The 18,610-nt window shown below is 43.5% G+C and overlaps 1 protein-coding gene across 3 annotated transcripts in view; it reads right to left on the reverse strand.

Annotated features, from left to right (window-relative positions):
* Positions 1-11,184: 11,184 nt before the first annotated feature.
* PLPP2 (phospholipid phosphatase 2) overlaps positions 11,185-18,610 on the reverse strand; it is a 10,379-nt gene continuing 2,953 nt past the window's right edge. The window contains exons 3-6 of one of the 3 annotated variants that reach the window (XM_014540085.1): positions 17,543-17,600; positions 17,116-17,292; positions 16,736-16,838; positions 11,185-12,063 (exon numbers count right to left, since the gene is read on the reverse strand). In XM_014540085.1, coding sequence (XP_014395571.1) covers positions 11,987-12,063; positions 16,736-16,838; positions 17,116-17,292; positions 17,543-17,600 — 415 coding nt within the window. In that variant the 3' untranslated portion in view covers positions 11,185-11,986. Of the gene's footprint in view, positions 12,067-16,006; positions 16,839-17,115; positions 17,293-17,542; positions 17,601-18,610 lie in introns of those variants that run through there. The other 2 variants (XM_014540084.1, XM_005866657.2) reach the window with 2 other exon arrangements.

Genomic DNA, 18,610 nt, shown 5'->3' on the forward strand with positions numbered 1-18,610 from the left:
AATATTTTACTGGTAAACCAATATATTAGTCAAATTTTATAAATGTTTCATATTTGTTTAAAAACATTGTACATTCTGTAATTTTTAAAGATAGAGTATACTAGGGGCCCAGTGCGCGAATTCATACACCTTTAAAAGAACTGTGGACTGCGAGGCTGCAGTAAGCACAGAGGCGGGTCTCGGCCCACCCTCCGCAACCCCCAGTCACCTGTCTGCCTGCAGCCCCACTCCCGCTGCTGCCACTCCCACCCGCTGAAGGCACAATTGTGGCCAGCACCAGTAGCGGGTGCAAGCGGGGCCAACGCTGTAAACGGGTGTGAGCAGCAGTTGCTGCCCCGATCGCCCCTCAGGAGCAGAGGGAGTTGGAGAAGCGATCAGGGCTGGCAGCTGCTTGCTCCCGCTGATGGTGCCAAGCAATTGGGACCAGCACCGGGCACTGGCAGTGGATGCGAACAACAGCTCCAGCACCCGCAGTGGGTACAAGCGGGGCCGTCGCTGGCAGTGGGTGCAAGCGCCGGGTGGGACCACAGCGCACGGGAGCAAAGAATTCTCAGTAACCACCAGAGGCTTGCCCTGATGACAGTGACCGGTGTCCCACCTTGGTCTGGCACCCCTGCTCTCCTGCTCCACCATCCCACCGCAGCCGACGCCCGCCATGTTCTGTGCACTCCCCATGGTGGTCAGTGCACATCATATCAACTGGTTGTTCGGTTCCACCATTCAGTCTATTTGCATATTAGCCTTTTATTATATAGGATGCCCATTAACTCAAGCTAATTTTTTTATATAAATTAGTATGCACATTCAAAGTTTTTTCCTCAAACTTATTTATATTTAGTAATAGATGTGTATTCAAGTCTTCCATTTTGGTTATAAATTAACATTCATTTTTGTAATTTTTATTTACATATGTTGATGCAGTGTAACTAAGCAACAGGATTATTATTTTCTTGTGAATTTCTTCTTTTTATGTAGGCGCCATATTTTTATAGCCAAGTATTTCAATACATTAATAAATGATCAGTCACTTATATAGCTCTTTCTATATACTGGACACTCTTCTGAATGCCTTATGAATATTAACTTATTGAGTACTCAATGTAAGCTTCAAAAGTATGTGCTATTAATATCCCCATTTTACAGATGAGAAAACTGGTATGGTACACTTAATGTTACTTGCCTGAGTTACTGGCTAGTAAATGATAGAGCCCAGATTTGAACCCAGACAGTCTGTGCACTTAACCACTGCCTCTTTACTGAATACTATAGAGGCCCAGTGCATGAAATTCTTGCACTCCAGGGGGTCCCTCAGCCCAGCCTGCGCTCTCTCGCAGTCCGGGAGCCCTTGGGGGATGTCCAACTGCCGCGGAGGCGGGAGAGGCTCCCACCACTGCCACTACACTCGCCAGCTGTGAGCCCGGCTTCTGGCTGAGCAGCGCTCCCCTTATGGGAGCACACTGACCACCAGGGTGGGGCAGCTGCGTTGAGTGTCTGGTGGTCAGTGCATGTCATAGCGACCAGTAGTCCCGCCGTTCAGTTGATTTGCATATTAGCCTTTTATTATATCGGATGGCTGACCTTATTTTAAAAGAGGGAAGGTCATTTGGCATTTGACTTGTCAAGGACATACATACAGTGGGGCCTTGACTTACGAGTGTCCCAACTAACGAGTTTTTTGAGATACCAGCTGTCTCTCAGCCGATTTTTTGCATTGAGTCGATAGAGTAATATGAGTTAATGAGCTCCTTAACAAGCTCGGTCTCGGAACGAATTAAACTCATAAGTCAAGGCCCCACTGTACATACATACATATCTATATATATAAAAAACCAGCGACCATAACACCGGAATGACCAGAATGACCAGTCGCTATGATGCCCACTATGGCCAGCGAACCAGCCCAATCGGGGCCAGCCTGCCCCTGATTGCACTCTCCCACCCCGATCAAGGGCAGGGCTGGCTGGCCAAATGCTCCCCCATTCCCCCGGCCAGCCCCGCCCCTGATCACACCCCTCCCACTCCAATAAGGGGTGGGGCTGGCCAGCCAACCGCCTGCAGCCCCTCCCCCGGCTGGCCCCACCCCTGATTGCCCCCCCCCCGCCCCAATATGGGGCAGGGCTGGCCAGCCAACCGCCTGCAGCCCCTCCCCCGGCTGGCCCCACCCCTGATTGCCCCCCCCCCGCCCCAATATGGGGCAGGGCTGGCCAGCCAACCGCCTGCAGCCCCTCCCCCGGCTGGCCCCACCCCTGATTGCCCCCCCCCCGCCCCAATATGGGGCAGGGCTGGCCAGCCAACCGCCTGCAGCCCCTCCCCCGGCTGGCCCCACCCCTGATTGCCCCCCCCCCGCCCCAATATGGGGCAGGGCTGGCCAGCCAACCGCCTGCAGCCCCTCCCCCGGCTGGCCCCACCCCTGATTGCCCCCCCCCCGCCCCAATATGGGGCAGGGCTGGCCAGCCAACCGCCTGCAGCCCCTCCCCCCAACTGGCCCAGCCCTGATCCACCCCAATTGGATCCGGCCGGCCCGGCCCTCCCCCATGCACGAATTCGTGCACTGGGCCTCTAGTGTGTGTGTGTTGTGTGTGTGTGTATATATATGTAAAATAAAATGCCTCCCAAAATTTTGACCCAACTGTTCTCTCTTTGTGTCTATTTATATATGTATGTTTAAATGTAAGCTAATTTTCTACCTCCAGATGGTATTGTTAAAATTAATTTAAAGGCAAGTACTAGCCCTAACTGGTTTGGCTCAGTGGATAGAGGATTGGCCTGCGGACTCAAGGGTCCCAGGTTCGATTCCAGTCAAGGGCATGTACCTTGGTTTCGGCCACATCCCCAGTGGGGAATGTGCAGGAGGCAGCTGATTGATGTTTCTCTCTCATCGATGTTTTTAACTCTCTATCCCTCTCCCTTCCTCTCTGTAAAAAATCAATAAAATATATTAAAAAAAATAAAGGCAAGCACTAGTAAGGATTGGGTATTCTAAAATACAGAAATGAGCTCAAATGCTTTTTCAAGTTTACATGATCTAAAATTAATCTTTAATAAATAAAAGTTAGTTTAAATTTTTGTTACTTTAAATTTTTGAATCATTAATATTTTACCCAGGTCTTACAAAAAATAAATCTATAATCATTGACTTTGATGTCTATGAAATATGTTTCTAGAGGTTATAAAATGTCCAATATAAAGAATGCTAATTACTTACGTCTTAGTTTTCCTTAGAAATTGAGGTTTTATGGGTTAAAAATCTCAATACTACATGTAGAAGTAACATTGCAGTATTGCAGAAGGACCTCTTGGAACCACTCAAAAGATTTGTCTTTTATGTTAAATTTTATGGGAAGCATTGTAAAATAAGTGATTAAAAAAAAAAACTTTTAAGGTATATTGTATGGGTAAACAATGATTGTAAATTAAACAAACAGGGCTATAAGAAACCCAAGACAACCACTTGGTTCTTTAATGATCCCTGGCTGCCCAAATTTCAGTTTTTGCATCCCTTCATGCATTATAGTGCATTTAAGCTGACTTAAATTAGATGGAACTTATGAGCTGAAATTATTGAAAGGAGACATCTTACATTATTGCCAGTGTTTGATAGAGTCACTTTAAGAAACTGCCAAGTTGGTAATCACTTCCTTTCACAGAAAGGTTGCAGAAGGCACAGACTTTAGATATTGTTTTTTGTTGTGTGTGTTTTTAAGAAAATCAAATAAAATCCACTCTCCAGCCTCATTGGAAGGGACCTTATCAGATGTCTAACTGCAAATGAACATCTTCCCTTGTCTCTGACACTCAATAATGGGTATTAAAGACTCCTTCAGATGAGAAGCCATTGACATCAAAAGTAGCAGCTATACCAAAATAATGAAGCCAGACCAAATTCTAATCTCAAAACCAACCCTAACCCAAAGACATATACAGTGGGGCCTTGACTTACGAGTTTAATTTGTTCCATGACGGAGCTCGTAACTCAAATTACTCGTATGTCAAAAGAAAAGTGAACAAGTGAGACACATGATGCTGGGCTGATGTGGCATTCTCTGTGATGTTCGCTGCGCCAACTAGCGGTGGGGTATCTGAAGCTGGCTCGTAACCCGAATTTTAGCTCGCAACTCAAAGCAAAAAATCGGCCGAGAGACGGCTCGTATCTCGAAAAACTCGTTAGTTGGGACACTCGTAAGTCAAGGCCCCACTGTACTAATTTCAATCCTAATCTTAATTTAGCACTAATCCTAACATCAAACCTAACCCTAAACCTATACCAAAATTCAACACTAAACTTAATCTTAACTCTGTTTAATGTTATATCCAATTGGAACCCTATCCCTAACCATATACTACTCTTAACCTAATACTAACCCTAAACCTAATCTCAAACCTAATCCTAATCCTTATCCTAACCCTACACCTAATCTCAACACTAACCATAACCCTAACATTCAAACCTAATTTTAACATAAACCCTAACCCTATTGTTAACCCTAACCCTACCTTAATTTAAACCTCAACCCTAATGCTAACTTTAATCCTAATATTATGCCCAAGTCTATACCTAATCCTAACCTTAATCTTAACCATACACCTAATCTCAACTCCAAAACTAACTCTAACCCTTAGCCTTATACCATAAACATAAATCTAATCCTAACCCCAAACCAAATGCTAACTAACCCTAAACCTAAATATATAACCTCAAACCTAACCATAATCTTAATCTAACCCAAGGCCTAAACCTGTATCTAACATGAACCCTAATTCTAACCCTTACCCTAAACCTAACCCTACCCTTAATTTTCAACCTAACACTAAATTTAACCCTATATCAAACCTAAAACTAACCCTAATTTTAATCCTCAGCCTAATCCTAAATTCAAACTTAATCCTAAACCTAACACTAATCTTAAACCTAATTTTATACATAATCTCTACCCTCATCTTATCTCTATACTAACCCTAAACCTATAGCTAACCTCAAACCTAAATCAAAACCTACTTTAACCTTAACCCTATACCTAACTCCTAAAGCTAACCTTATCCCTAACTCTAAGCATAAAATTAAACTCAAAAATAACCTTAAACCTAATCCTAAAACTAAACCTATCCGTAAGTCTATGGCTTACTGCAACCTTAACGCTAAAACTAACCCTAATTATATACCTAAACTTTACCCAACCTTAACCCTAAACCTACTCCTCTCCTAAACCCTAATCCCAACACTAACATAAACCCTAACCTAATCTCTAAAATAACCTAAAACCTAACCCTATGCCTATCCTGAAACCTAAACCTAACCTTAAACCTATACCTAACCATAAACTTACTCCTAACCCTACCTCTAATCATAAGGTAAACCATATATATAATTTCAACCCAAAACCAAAATTTAACCCTAAACTTATACACAATTCTCTCCTAACCCTAAACACTAATTATAACCCTAGCCTTAGCACTACCCTTTACCTAACTTCAACCCTAACACTAAACCTAGTCCTAACCCTAAATTTATACCTAACCATCTCCATAACACTAATCCTAACTATAACCCAAACCCTAAACTAACCTCTACCACTAATCTAAACCCAAACCCAATACCAACTTCAAACAAAACCCTAACTTTAAACCTAACTTTAACCTCAATTCTAACTCTAACCCTAAACTTATATCTAATCTCAATCCTAACTCTAAAACTCACAACCCTATTAACTCAATCCTTACCCTAAACCTAACCTAAATCATATCCCCAACTCTAACCCTGCCATAACCCAATAATTAACCTCATCCTTAACCCTAACTTTAACCCTAATCCTGCACCTAACATAAACCATATCCCTAACCCTAAGCATAACCATATACCTAACCATCTTTATAATCATAACCCTAAGCATAACCCTAAACCAAACCCGAACCCTGACCTTATGCCTACATCTAACCCCAAGCCTACCTTAACCCTAAACCTAACACTAGGAGTAATATTTCTAACCCTGTACCTAACTCAATCTCAACCCTAACCCTAATTTTAACAATAACACTAAGCCAATACCTAACTGTCTCCATAAACCTAATCCTAGTCATACCTAAAATAATCTCTACCACTAATTTAATTTATGCCTGACCTCAAACCTAATCCTAACTTTAACCCCAACTCTAACACTAACCTCAATTCCAGCTCTACCCCTAAACCCTTACCTAACCTCAACCTAACCCTTCCTTATACCTAACACTTTCCACAATCCTAACAATAACTCTAATCTCATACCTTACTTCAACCCCAAATCTAACATATCTAACCCTAAGATTAACCCTAATGCTAATCCAAACTGCACCCATAACTTTAACCCTAACCTTAACCCTATACCTAATTTCAACCCTAAACCTGATCCTAACTTTAAACCTTACCCTATACCTAATCTTAAACCAATCCTAATCCTAAACTAATTCTAACCCTGACTCTATACCTAACCACAATCCTAGCCCTAACCCTATACCTAATGCTCTCTATATTCATAAACCTAACCTTAACATAAACCTTAACCTTATACTTAAACTCAACCTAACCCTAACATTAAATCTAACTTTCTAAACTTAACCAACCACATTGAGAGTGGTAGGAGGGACAAAGACAGAACAAGCTACCCCTGCTTCCCACTCTCTCCCCCAGCCAGGGTTCCAGTACCAGGAAGAGAAGTTCCCATAACTTCTGGCTGTAAGAACCAGCAGGGTTGCAGCTGAGGAAGACAAAGAGCTGCTGGAATCCCAGGAAGTTCCTCATAAAGAGCCCATGCACAGATTTATTTAGACTCATTCCCTCTGGACTCGTGCTGGGGCAACAGCTTGAAAGAAACCAGGGACAAAGAGGAAGAAACAGAATTGTCTGGCATCAAATTGAGAGCTTGGGAGGGGCAACTTTCTGCCAGACAAAAGTGCTGGCAGAGGCTATTGTTCCTTTTCTGAGACAATTGCCCCAAAGAGCAGCAGGTGGGCACCATATCAGAGTCTCCATTGACCTGGCTCACACGGTGTGCCCCCACCATGGTGATTCCCTGAGACCCTGCCCCACCAAATAGCAGGCCCATCCAGTAGTTTTTCAATACAAATGGCTTGCACCATACCTCTCGCTAAGTGGCCCCAGACCTAAGTGGCCCCAGACCAGGCACTAGCCACAGCCAGCCTCGGTTAGCAGCTTGGCCTCACTTGGGCATCTCCAAGCCCAACACAAGTAGCAGCCATCTTCAGATCACTTTGTAGCTCATGCCAGGGGGCCCCAGGCAGGACAATAGTGGTGGCTGATCTTGGCTGGCACCTCCTGGGAAGCCCCAGAACCAGGGCACCTCGTAGACAGCTTCAGGCCACATTACAGCAACATCCAACCACCTCCACAAATGATACACTCAAGGGGTGGACTCAGCAGACATCAGAGCCCTGCTGAATTAAGTCCTACTCTGTGGGGAGGGCCGCTGCACAGCTGATCCTCCATGGTGGTTGGTGGTAGTGGCCAGTCCTTGCTGCTGATCAGCCTGGGGGATAAATCCCTCCCACTGACGTGCCAACAGTAATCAAGGCTCAACTACAACAGGAAGGTGTACACAGCCCACAGGGGGTTGGGGGAGAGGTGGGGAGATACACCTCAAGTGCCCAGCTTGGGTGATCATGGAGGCTGTGCCACTGGACCCTACAGAACACCTACTACATTAGGGCACTCTACCAAGCCCCGGAGACACAGCAGCTCTACCTAATACACAGAAGCAAACACAGGGAAGCTGCCAAAATGAGGGGACAAAGAAACATGTCCTAAAGAAAAAAACAAAACTCCAGAAAAAGATGCAGAGTTCAAAATGCTGGTTATAAGGACACTCAATGAACTTAGTGAGAGCTTCAACAGCATAAAAAAGGACCAGTCAGAAGTGAAACATACCCTACTCAGTGGTTCTCAACCTTCCTAATGCCGCGACCCTTTAATACAGTTCCTCATATTGTGGTGACCCCCAATTTCATTGTTACATATTGAACATAATTAAAGCATAGTGATTAATCACAAAAACAATATGTAATTATATATGTGTTTTCCGATGGTCTTAGGCGACCCCTGTGAAAGGGTCGTTCGACCCCCAAAGGGGTCGCGACCCACAGGTTGAGAACCGCTGCCCTAACTGAAATGAAGAATAATCTATAGGGAATCAACAGTACAGTAGATGAAGCTAATAATCAAATCAGTCATTTGGAATATAAGGAAGCAAAAACACCCAATCAGAAGAGCAAAAAAAAAAAAGAATCCAAAATAAAAAATGAGTATCAGGAGCCTCTGGGACAACTTCAAGTGAACCAACATTTGCATCATGGGATTGCAGAAAGGAGAAGAGGGAGAGCAAGAAGTTGAAAACCTATTTGAAAAAAATGACAGAAAACTTCCCTAACCTGGTGAAGGAAATAGACATACAAGTCCAGGAAGTTCAGAGTCCCAAACAAGATGAACCCAAAGAGGCACACACCAAGATACATCATAATTAAAATGCAAAGGGTTAAAAACAAAGAATCTTAAAAGCAGTTAGTTACCTACAAGGGAGTGCCCATATGACTGTCAGCTGATTTCTCAACAGAAACTCTGCAGGCCACAGGGAGTGGCAATAAATATTCAAAGTGATGAATAGCAAGAACCTACAACCAAGATTACTCTACCCAGCGAAGCTATCATTTAGAATCTAAGGATAGATAAAGAGCTTCCTAGACAAGAAAAAGCTAAAGGAGTTCATCACCACCAAATTAGTATTACATGAAATGCTGAAGGGTCTTCTTTAAGAAGAAAGTGGAAAATCTATAAAAATGATGAACAATAAAATGGCAATAAATATCTATCAACTATGGAATCTAAAAACAAAATAAACTAGCAGAACAGAAACAGACTCCATAGATACAGGGAACATTTTGACAGTTGCCAGATGGGAGGGAGTTGGGGAAAGGATAAAAAAGGTGAAGGGATTAAGAAATACAGATTGGTTACAGAATAGTCATGAGGATGTAAAGCATTGAGAATATAGTCAATATTCTAATAAGTATGTATGATGTCAGATGGGTACAAGATTTATTGGGATGACCACTTAGTAATATATTGTCTAGTCACTGGGTGTATACCTGAAACTCATATAATAATACTGTATGTCAACTGTAACTGAAAAATAAAAAAATGATTTTAAAAAAACTTAGACTGCCCAAGATTCAGTTTTCTCCTCTGTGAAAAAAGAATACTGAGAGAATAATAATAGTATTCCTAATTTATCAGATTACTTCCAATTGGTTTGTCTATTACCATTTATAAAACATTGAATATTATATTATGGGCTAAAAATATTAACAATATGGAGTGTCTATTCTTATGAAGTTTACAATCTAATTTGAGAGACAAAGCATAAAGACTTAGAATTTGTAAATGTGGTATAAAGACACAATGGAATACTATTCAGCCTTAAAAAGGGAAGTAAATTCCAATATGCTGCAATATGAATGAACCTCAAAGACATTATGCTAAGTGTGGGGAAAACAGTGAAAAAGGACAAATACTGTATGGCGTACTGAGAATTGTCACATTCATACAGATAGAAAGTAGGATAGTGGTTGCCAGAAGGTAGAGGGAGGGAGAAAGGGGAGTTGTTTAATGGCTACAGTGTGGGAGGTCAAAAGTTCTGGAGATGAATGATGGTGATTGTTGCACAAAAATATGTACGTGCTCAAAGCCACTGAACTGTATAGTTGGAAATGATTAAAATGGTAAACTTCATATTATGTACCTTACCACAATAATAAAAAAGATTTAAAATTTAAATATTTACATAAGGAAAATTAAAGTTCAACACTACATTGTAACATAAACCAGTAAATTAGAAATTGTCAAATGTCATTTTAATTTTAATGTATACATTTTTAAATAAAAATAATTTTACTTTAATTTAAAAATATAAATTTTAAAAAGAGACAGTAGAAATGAGATGTACGAGGCTGGTGTTGGTGTCACACAGCATAATGTTGCACAGGAAACTTTTTAAGTAGAAAGAGGACACTAAAATAATGATAAAAGTATTGTATAGTAAATACATTAACCAATAACATGGTCATTTATTATCATTATCAAGTATTATGTGCTGTACTTAATTATATGTGCTACACTTTTATATGACTGTCAGTAGGTGTGTTCACACCAGAAGCACCACAAATACATGAGGATAGCTGCATCATCACTAGACCATAGGAATTTTTCAGCTCCATTATCATATTATGGGATCATGATTGTACATGTGGTCTGTCGTTGACCAAAATGTGATTATGTGACACATGACTATACATATAAATGAAGAGAACTGAAATGAGAGCCCAGAAATAAGCCCATCCGTCCACAGACATCTGATGTTTGACAGGGGCAGACATCATCAGATTGGGTCAAGAAAGGTCTTTTCAACAAATGGTGCTGACTATTCACCAGCAGAGCAATGAAACTGGACCCTTACCTCACAGCACATACAGAAATTAACTCAAAATATATAAAAGGTTTAAATGTAGTAGGTAAAATAAACTCTCAAAGAAAACATGAATCTTCATGACCTTGGATCTTACAAAAAGCACAGGCAATGAAAGAAAAAAATAGATGAGATTTCCTCACAATTAAAACCTTTTGTGCATCAAAAGAAGCTATCTAGAGAGTGAATCGACAGCCCACAGAATGGAACAAAATAGTTGCACATTGTATCTCTGATAACTGTTATCCGGAACACACAAGGTCCTGTACAACTCATCAACTAAATCTTTAAAATGGACTCGGATAGACCCTTCTCCCGAGAAGACACACAAATGGCCAACAAGCACAGGAAAAGACGTTATAAATCCTTAGTCGTGATGGAAATGCAAATTAAACCCACAATGGTAACCCTTCACACTCACTAGAATGGCTATAATCTAGAAAACCACAAATAATAATTGTTAACAATGACATAGAGAAATTCGAACCCTTAGACATTGCTTGTGCAAATGTAAAATGGTGCGGCCATTTTACTTTGTGTACAATAGTTTGGTGTTTCCTCAAAAGAATTACCAAATAGTTCAACAACTCCACTGGCAGTTCCTCAAAAACTTAAACACGGAATTAATGTGTAATCCAGCAATTCTAATTCAGGGTACATACCCAAAAGATCTGAAAGCAGGGACTTGAACAGACATTTGTGCACCCATATTCATAGCAGCACGATTCACAGTAGCCAGGGGTGGCAGCAACCCAAGTGTCCATCAATGAATGAATGGACAAACACAATGTGATATATACACAGTGAGATATTATTCGGCCTAAAAACTGAGGAAATTCTGACTCCGGCTACAACATGGATCAACCCTGAGGTCATCATGCTAAGTGAAATAAGACAGTCACAGAAAGACAAATATTAAATGATTCCACTTATAGGAGGCACCTGCAGAAATCAAATTCAGAGAAAGTAGAATGTAGTCAGGGAATAGGGGGAAAAGGAGAATAGGAAGTTAGTGTTTAATGGATACAATTCCACTTGAGGAAAATAAAGTTCTGAAGATGGATGGTGTTGATAGCTGCACACAATGTAAATGCAGTTAATGCCATAGAACTCTATACTTCAAATGGTTTAAGCTGTAAATGTCAAGTTGCATATAATAAATCACAATGAAAAAAAATGAAGTACTGACACATGTTACAACACTGAAAGAAACATCCATCCGAAGTGAAGGAAGCTGGGCAGAAACAGGCACCCAGGTCAGAGTCATCTATGAACTTTAACTCCATCAGGGTTGTGAAAATGAGGGTAAGTCTCGGTAACAGACCAGAAGAACAGGATGGTCTCAAATGGAAAAAGACCTTTCACACCGCTGGGACAGGCGGTGAAAGCTGACGTGGGACCATGGACGAGATTACAACGTGGAAACCAACACGATCTTCTGGGACAGTGCACTTACTCTGCATAGAACACACTGCAGTGCTTCATGCGAAATGGCAAATGTGGCGAAGCCATGACGGCTGCGGAATCTGAGTGCAGAGAGGAGTGCATGTCTGTGCTGCTACTGAAACAGAGAGAGGGATAGAGAGTTAGAAACATCGATGAGAGAGAAGCATCGATCAGCTGCTTCCTGCACCCCTCCTACTGGGGATGTGCCCGCAACCAAGGTACCTGCCCTTGACCGGAATCAAACCTGGGACCTTTCAGTCTGCAGGCCGACGCTCTATCCACTGTATCCACTGAGCCAAACCAGTTAGGGCTGTGGGGTTTTTTTAAACAGGAGAGAGAGGGGGAGAGAGGGGGGGAGAGAGACGGGGGAAGAGAGAGCAATTGGTTGCCTCCTGACCAGAATTGAACACACAATCTTTTGGTGTACAGAACAACGCTCCAACTAATTGAGCCTCCTGGCCAGGGCCTTTTCTAGACTTTTAAAATTACTGGAAAGTAAATCAATATTCAAAACACCTGTGTCAATACCGAGCCAGAGACACAGAGAAGAGCCAGGTTTGTTACAGAGGCCAAGTCCTACGCAGACCCAGTTCACCCACGTGGTGAAGCTAATCGCCCATGGAGCAGTCCCCATGGCAGGGAGAGGCATTATGGGAAGATTATATTAGTAGCCACTATGCCTTGGGTATCACAGGTGCCCTGGGATGTGGTAGGCACAGCAGAATTTTTTAATTCCAATTTTCCACATCACTCACTCCACATCCAAAAAGCTGTTTGTTTGCAGAATCCAAAATCCAGTACATTTGCAGAATATAAAACCAACATACCCAAATCAGTTGTGTTTCTATACACTGATAATGGACCACCAGAAAGAGAAAATAAAAAAATAATCCCACTTACAACTGTATTAAAAAGAACAAAATAACTAGAAATAAATTTGGCTAAGGAGGCAAAAGACTCATACACTGAAAACTGCAAGACACTGATGAAAGAAACGGAAGACACAAATGAATAAAAAGATATCCCGTGCTCATGGATGAGAAGAATTAATATCGTTAAAATGCCCTTATTACCCACAGGGATCCTCAGATTTACGGCAATCCTGATGATTAAATTCCAATGGCATTTTCACAGAAATAGAACAAACATTCCTAACATTTTTTGAAACCACAAACAGCCAAAGCAATCTTGAAAAAGAACACTGGAGGCATCAGGATCCCTGACTCCAAGCTACATTACAAAGCGATCATCACCAAAACAGGTTGGTATTGGCATAAAAACAGACACGGGCCAATGGGAGCAGAACAGAGAACAGAGAAATGAACCTTCATAAATGGCGGTGGTAACAACGGACAGCCACACACAAAACAACAAAAAAGCAACACACTGGTTACACCACACAGAAAAAAAAACAAAATAAAACAACAAAAAAACGAAAGAAAAAATAAACAACTCTCCTCTCATAGCAGAGCCTCCAGGGCGGGTGCTGAGGTAAACCAGCGTCCTCTGCACAGACACGGCTCACACTGTCCCCCCACATTGTCCGGAAGGTCTGGTGGGGTCTCCTGTGCGTCCTGAGATGGAGCTCAGCTTGCTGGGGGGAGAAGGCATGTAGGGGTCAGCACGCGCATGCGCCAGTGGGGTCTTCAACGTGGGCTCAGCTGGCCAGCTGGGCAGCTCACAGTTCAGTGGAGGCCACGCCCCCTTGGGGCAATCCAGCTGAATCCATTAAATTTGGGAAATTCTAGCTAAATAAAATCATCCATCTCATGACCTCCAAAAACACATGAAGTGTAATTAATTGGAGACCATATGGGATGAAATGAATGTAGACACAAACTTTACAACAAACACCAAAACGCACTCAAAACTATCCTTTCCTGCCTGGGGAAATGTTGTATCTCAGCTCCAGCCCAGGTAAGCAACAAACCCGCCAAGGCTGCCCTCAGGCCCAGCTGCATTGAATAGTGACCTCCTGCCCTGGTGCCTGCCAGCCAATCAGTGGAGAGCACAGTCCTGAATGGCCACACCTGGAAAGCACCCCTAAAACCCTCAGCAGCGGATCCAGTGCGCTCTCCCTCCCAGGAGCACACACCCGCCTTCCCCTTCCCCCTCCCTGTTCCAGGCTCGTTACCGTTAGCTTCCTCACTCCCACGCTCCAAGGACCCTTCCTTTACCTCTAGAACTTATTTCCTAAGCCCATTTCTTCTGGGAATGACTTCTTCTCCCTCTGTGATTTCCCAAATAAACGTTCTCTTACAGTTTGGGTCTTGGCTCTGAATTCTTTCCTAGCCAGAACCCAAGTACCGAGGTTGCCGAACCCAGGTTTGGTCTGAGCCCACCACCTACATTTTCAATGAAGGCCCCGACTTAAATCTGCGTTAACAACCATACCCTTGTTTACTGTTCTGCTGGACAACCTGCCTTAAAGGGCTTCCCCCTACCCCAACATCTTTCTTTTGTTTTTAGCTCAAGATGGTATCTAAGGTAATGACTTGGGCTACTTCAGGGAGCTACTCAGTTTTCCTATCCTTCACGTGTCAGGGAGATAAACTTGGTTTTCTCCTGTTAATCTGTCTTTATTACAGGGGAGTCTCCGCCAACCTAGTGGAGGGAAATTACTTCCCTCCGCTACACAAGCAATGGAACACAATTCAAAACAGAAAGGAATGAACCTCAACCTGGAGAAGGAGTGGGTTCTACCCAAAGTAACCCCACCGGGAGATCTGATTGCAAATTCCTAACTCAGAAGGTCACGGTGGGTAGCCACACCCCAGGCATATAACTTTTCTAGTAAAAGGTTTTTATCTTTCTTTGCCTTAAGCAAGCCCTAGCCATTGTTTTTGTGCATCCTGGTTAACACACCTTTGAAGTAAGCTGAAACACGCTTTTGAAATAACTACCCTCCAGAGAGAACGTAATCTTATTAAATATCCTGAATCCACCCCCCTTTCTCCAACCCCCTGGCTCATTTAATCTCCCTTCCATTCCCTCCTTAGTTCCAAAGGCATGAGACACTGCGAAACTGTGCTTCTCAGGTGCATTTGAGAGCGTGCTTCCTGGCAACTGTAGCCAGTTCTGGCTCAAATTATCTCTTACAGAAATTCTCTACAGGCTTGAACGTTTCTTATGTAAACCCATGTAAGGATATGGCTGAATCTTACATGGATATCGCCAAGTAAAAGAATCCTGTGTGAAGAGGCCACACACTATATGACCCCATTTCTATACCATTCTGGGAAAGACAAAACTACAGCGATGGTAGACTATGGTGTGGAGGGTTGAAATGTTCCACAGAATATTTTAGTGATGGATATCAGCCATTGTGCATTTATGAAAACCCATAGTTTTTTACAGCCCAGAGACTAAATCATAACCTATTCAAATTAAGTTATTTAGGATGTGGGAGTGTCACAGAATGGAATACAGAGTATGCCAAAGAATGTAACCATATGAGAAATGTAGAAAAGTCACTGTAGGTGGTGGGGCAAAAGGTGCTGACCTACATAACTCTGAAAAGGAACAGAATCTATAGACTAAAGCAAAATGTACTGTATGTACACAGTGAGCTCTATTTTATAGTTATTTCCCTTGGGGTAGTTTACAAACCTGAAACCACTCTCTATATAATCTGGAATGGAGGGATGAATCAAGTACGCCGCAGACGACCCTAGCTGGGTAGCTCAATTGGTTAGAGCAGTGGTTCTCGACCTTGGCTGCACATTAGAGTCCCCTGGGAATCTTTAAAATCCTGATTTCTGGGCCTCATCCTCCTGGATTCTGTTTCTTTGTTACTAATGTTGTGGCCCCACCCCACAACAAAGAAACAGAATTTCCGGAGGATGAGGCCCAGAAATCAGGATTTTAAAAAGATTCCCAGGTGATTCTTAATGTGTAGCCAATGTTGAGAACCACTGGGTTAGAGGGTCTCTTCCCGATACCAAGGTTGCAGGTTCGGACCCCGGTCAAGGGGAGGTTACACTATCCATGTGATAATGGATCAGGCTGGAGACAACAGTATAAATTCATCTTTAGCTTAATATAGATACAGACAGTTCCACATAGAAATCTTTATATTTAGGTGCGTATACGCAGGTGGGAATGCATGCACACATTTCCTTGCACGGTCACCTGAGCACATTAGCTCCCACGTGATGTAGGTTTTTAATGCCATTCGGTACTAACAGGAACCAGGGCCCTCGGAAGAAATGGCCGACGAAAGGCGTGGCTGTGACTTTCATTTAGCTTGTTGACTTCGAAACCACTTGTTGACTTCACAACACAGCTCAGCTGAGCCGCTGCCAAGGGAGGGCTCTCCCCCTGCTGTAGGAACAGTCCTCAGAATGGCCGTGAGGAACAGAGATGCTGATAACATTTGTCAAGCAAATGCCCTAATTTACTAAAAATCCACATATACATTACATTTTACAAAAACAGCATTTATCTAGATCTCTTGGTCCCTTCCCTAAGCCAACAAAAGAAGGGGTACTGAGGGAGCTCTATTCATAATGGAGGGTCCCCATCCAAACATTAGGGCAGCCCGGGCACCACCAGGCCAGGCCCCTTGTCCAGTGCACAGGAGGTGGGTTTAATAGAAACCCCTCTGGGAACCAGCCTGGAGCACCTGGAGCCTGGAGCACTTCACTGCCATCCCAGGTGAGGGCCCTGCCGGCACCGCGGACATCCTGACCCACAGCCTGAGTTCCAGCTGGGGCCCTGCCTGGGCGGCTTCCTGCCTCAGGAGTTGGAGACTGGGTACCCATAGTGGTTGCGGTCAGCCTCACCCAGGGTCAGCGTCAGTGACAGGCTAGGCTTCCGTTCCAGCTCCCCTTCTTCCAGGCAGTGCTGTGGGGGCCGGGCTTTGAAGAAGTCGGAGATGTAGCGAACCTGGGTGAGGAAAAGAGGCAAAAGTGGGCTGGGCAGGGGTCGGACCGGGACCCAGTGAGGGAGGTGGGGAATGGGACCCTGGGAAGCAAGTGGGGGGGTGAGGGGTGGTAGAACCCACGAGGGGATGAGAACTGTGCTGGGGGCAATAAAAAAGCAGAACCTGGGATGGAAAGTCTGGGATCTTAGGGTAAAGACGGGAGTAGAGAACTAGGGACTATAAAAGGGAGAAAGAGGGTAAGCGGGTCCCAGGGAAAAATGTTGGGGCCCAGGAGCTCACAGTGAGGCAGGCCACCAGTGCCCCCTGCAGGAGGCCCACGAGGACATCACTCCAGTGGTGTTTGTGGTCAGATACGCGGGTGTAGCCCACATAGAGGGCAAAGGCCACCAGGAAGAACTGCACCGTGGGCCGCAGCAGCCGTGCCCACTTCCAGCAGAGCCGCGCCTGCACATAGAGCTGGGGGTGCAGAGGGCAGCCATGAGCTCAGGAGCCTGCCAGGTTCACCCCACGGCCAATGCACAGATGGTAGCCCGAGGCCAAGAGTACAGAAGGCCCAGGGCCTCCAGTTTTTATGAACAAACCACTTAGCCCAACCAATCCCCTCCTCCACCCACCCTGTTTTATGGATGCAGAAACTGAGGCCCAGCAAAGGGGAGTGACTTGGCCACAGTTCCACACCAAGCAAGGCACAGGAAAACCAACTCACCGCCAAGAACACCATGCAGTACATCCCAAAGGAGGAGTGTCCAGAGTAGAAAGATAATCTAAGAGAGGAGAGGGCAGCAGGCATCAGGAGGGCTCATGCTCAGAGCCCAGACAGCATCTCTACCTTCAATACCCTCCTGGTCTCTTGTCCTCTTCCACTGACCTTCCCACAATCTAAGGGAGAATTTTCCTTGGCAACATGGCCAGTGTTAGACATAATGGGAGTCCCAACAGAAGAGGAGAGAGAGAAGGGGCAGATAGAGTATCTGAAACACCTCAATTTTAAAAAAATCCCCAAACATGATGAAAAACTTTATACACTCAGGAAGCTCAATAAACTCCAAGTAGAATAAATTCAAAGACATCTACACAGATACACATTATAATCACACTACCAAAAAAAAAGTCAAAGAGACATTCTTAAAAGCAGACAAGAGAAAGGACTCATTGTGCACATGGGACCCTCAATAAGATTAGCAGCTGTCTTATCAGAAACCATGCCGGTCAGAAGGTGCTAGATTACATATTCAAATAATTAAAACAGAAAAAAAACTGTCAACCAAGAATTCTATATCTAGCAAAATTATCCTCTAAAAGTGGAGAAATTAAGACATTCCCAGATAAGCAAAGATCTAGAGAATTCAATGCTTGTACACCTGCCCTATGAGGAATGCTAAAAGGGAGGCTCTCTCAGGGAGAAATGAAGGATACTACTAGACAGTAACTCAAATCCACACAAAGACATAGAAAACACCAGTAAAGGTAGTTACAAAATAGAAACGTCAGTATTAATGTATTTTTGGTTTATAATTCTTGGGTTTTTTCCTATATGATTAAAAAAGAAACAGCAGCCCTAACCGGTTTGGCTCAGTGGATATAGCATCGGCCTCCGGACTCAAGGGTCGCAGGTTTGATTCCGGTCAAGGGCATGTACCTTGGTTGCAGGCACATCCCCAGTGGGAAGTGTGCAGGAGGCAGCTGATCGATGTTTCTCTCTCATCGATGTTTCTAACTCTCTATCCCTCTCCCTTCCTCTCTGTAAAAAATCAAGAAAATATATATAAAAAAG

Source organism: Myotis brandtii, unplaced genomic scaffold (assembly GCF_000412655.1).
Source record: "Myotis brandtii unplaced genomic scaffold, ASM41265v1 scaffold236, whole genome shotgun sequence".
Lineage (NCBI taxonomy): Eukaryota > Metazoa > Chordata > Mammalia > Chiroptera > Vespertilionidae > Myotis > Myotis brandtii.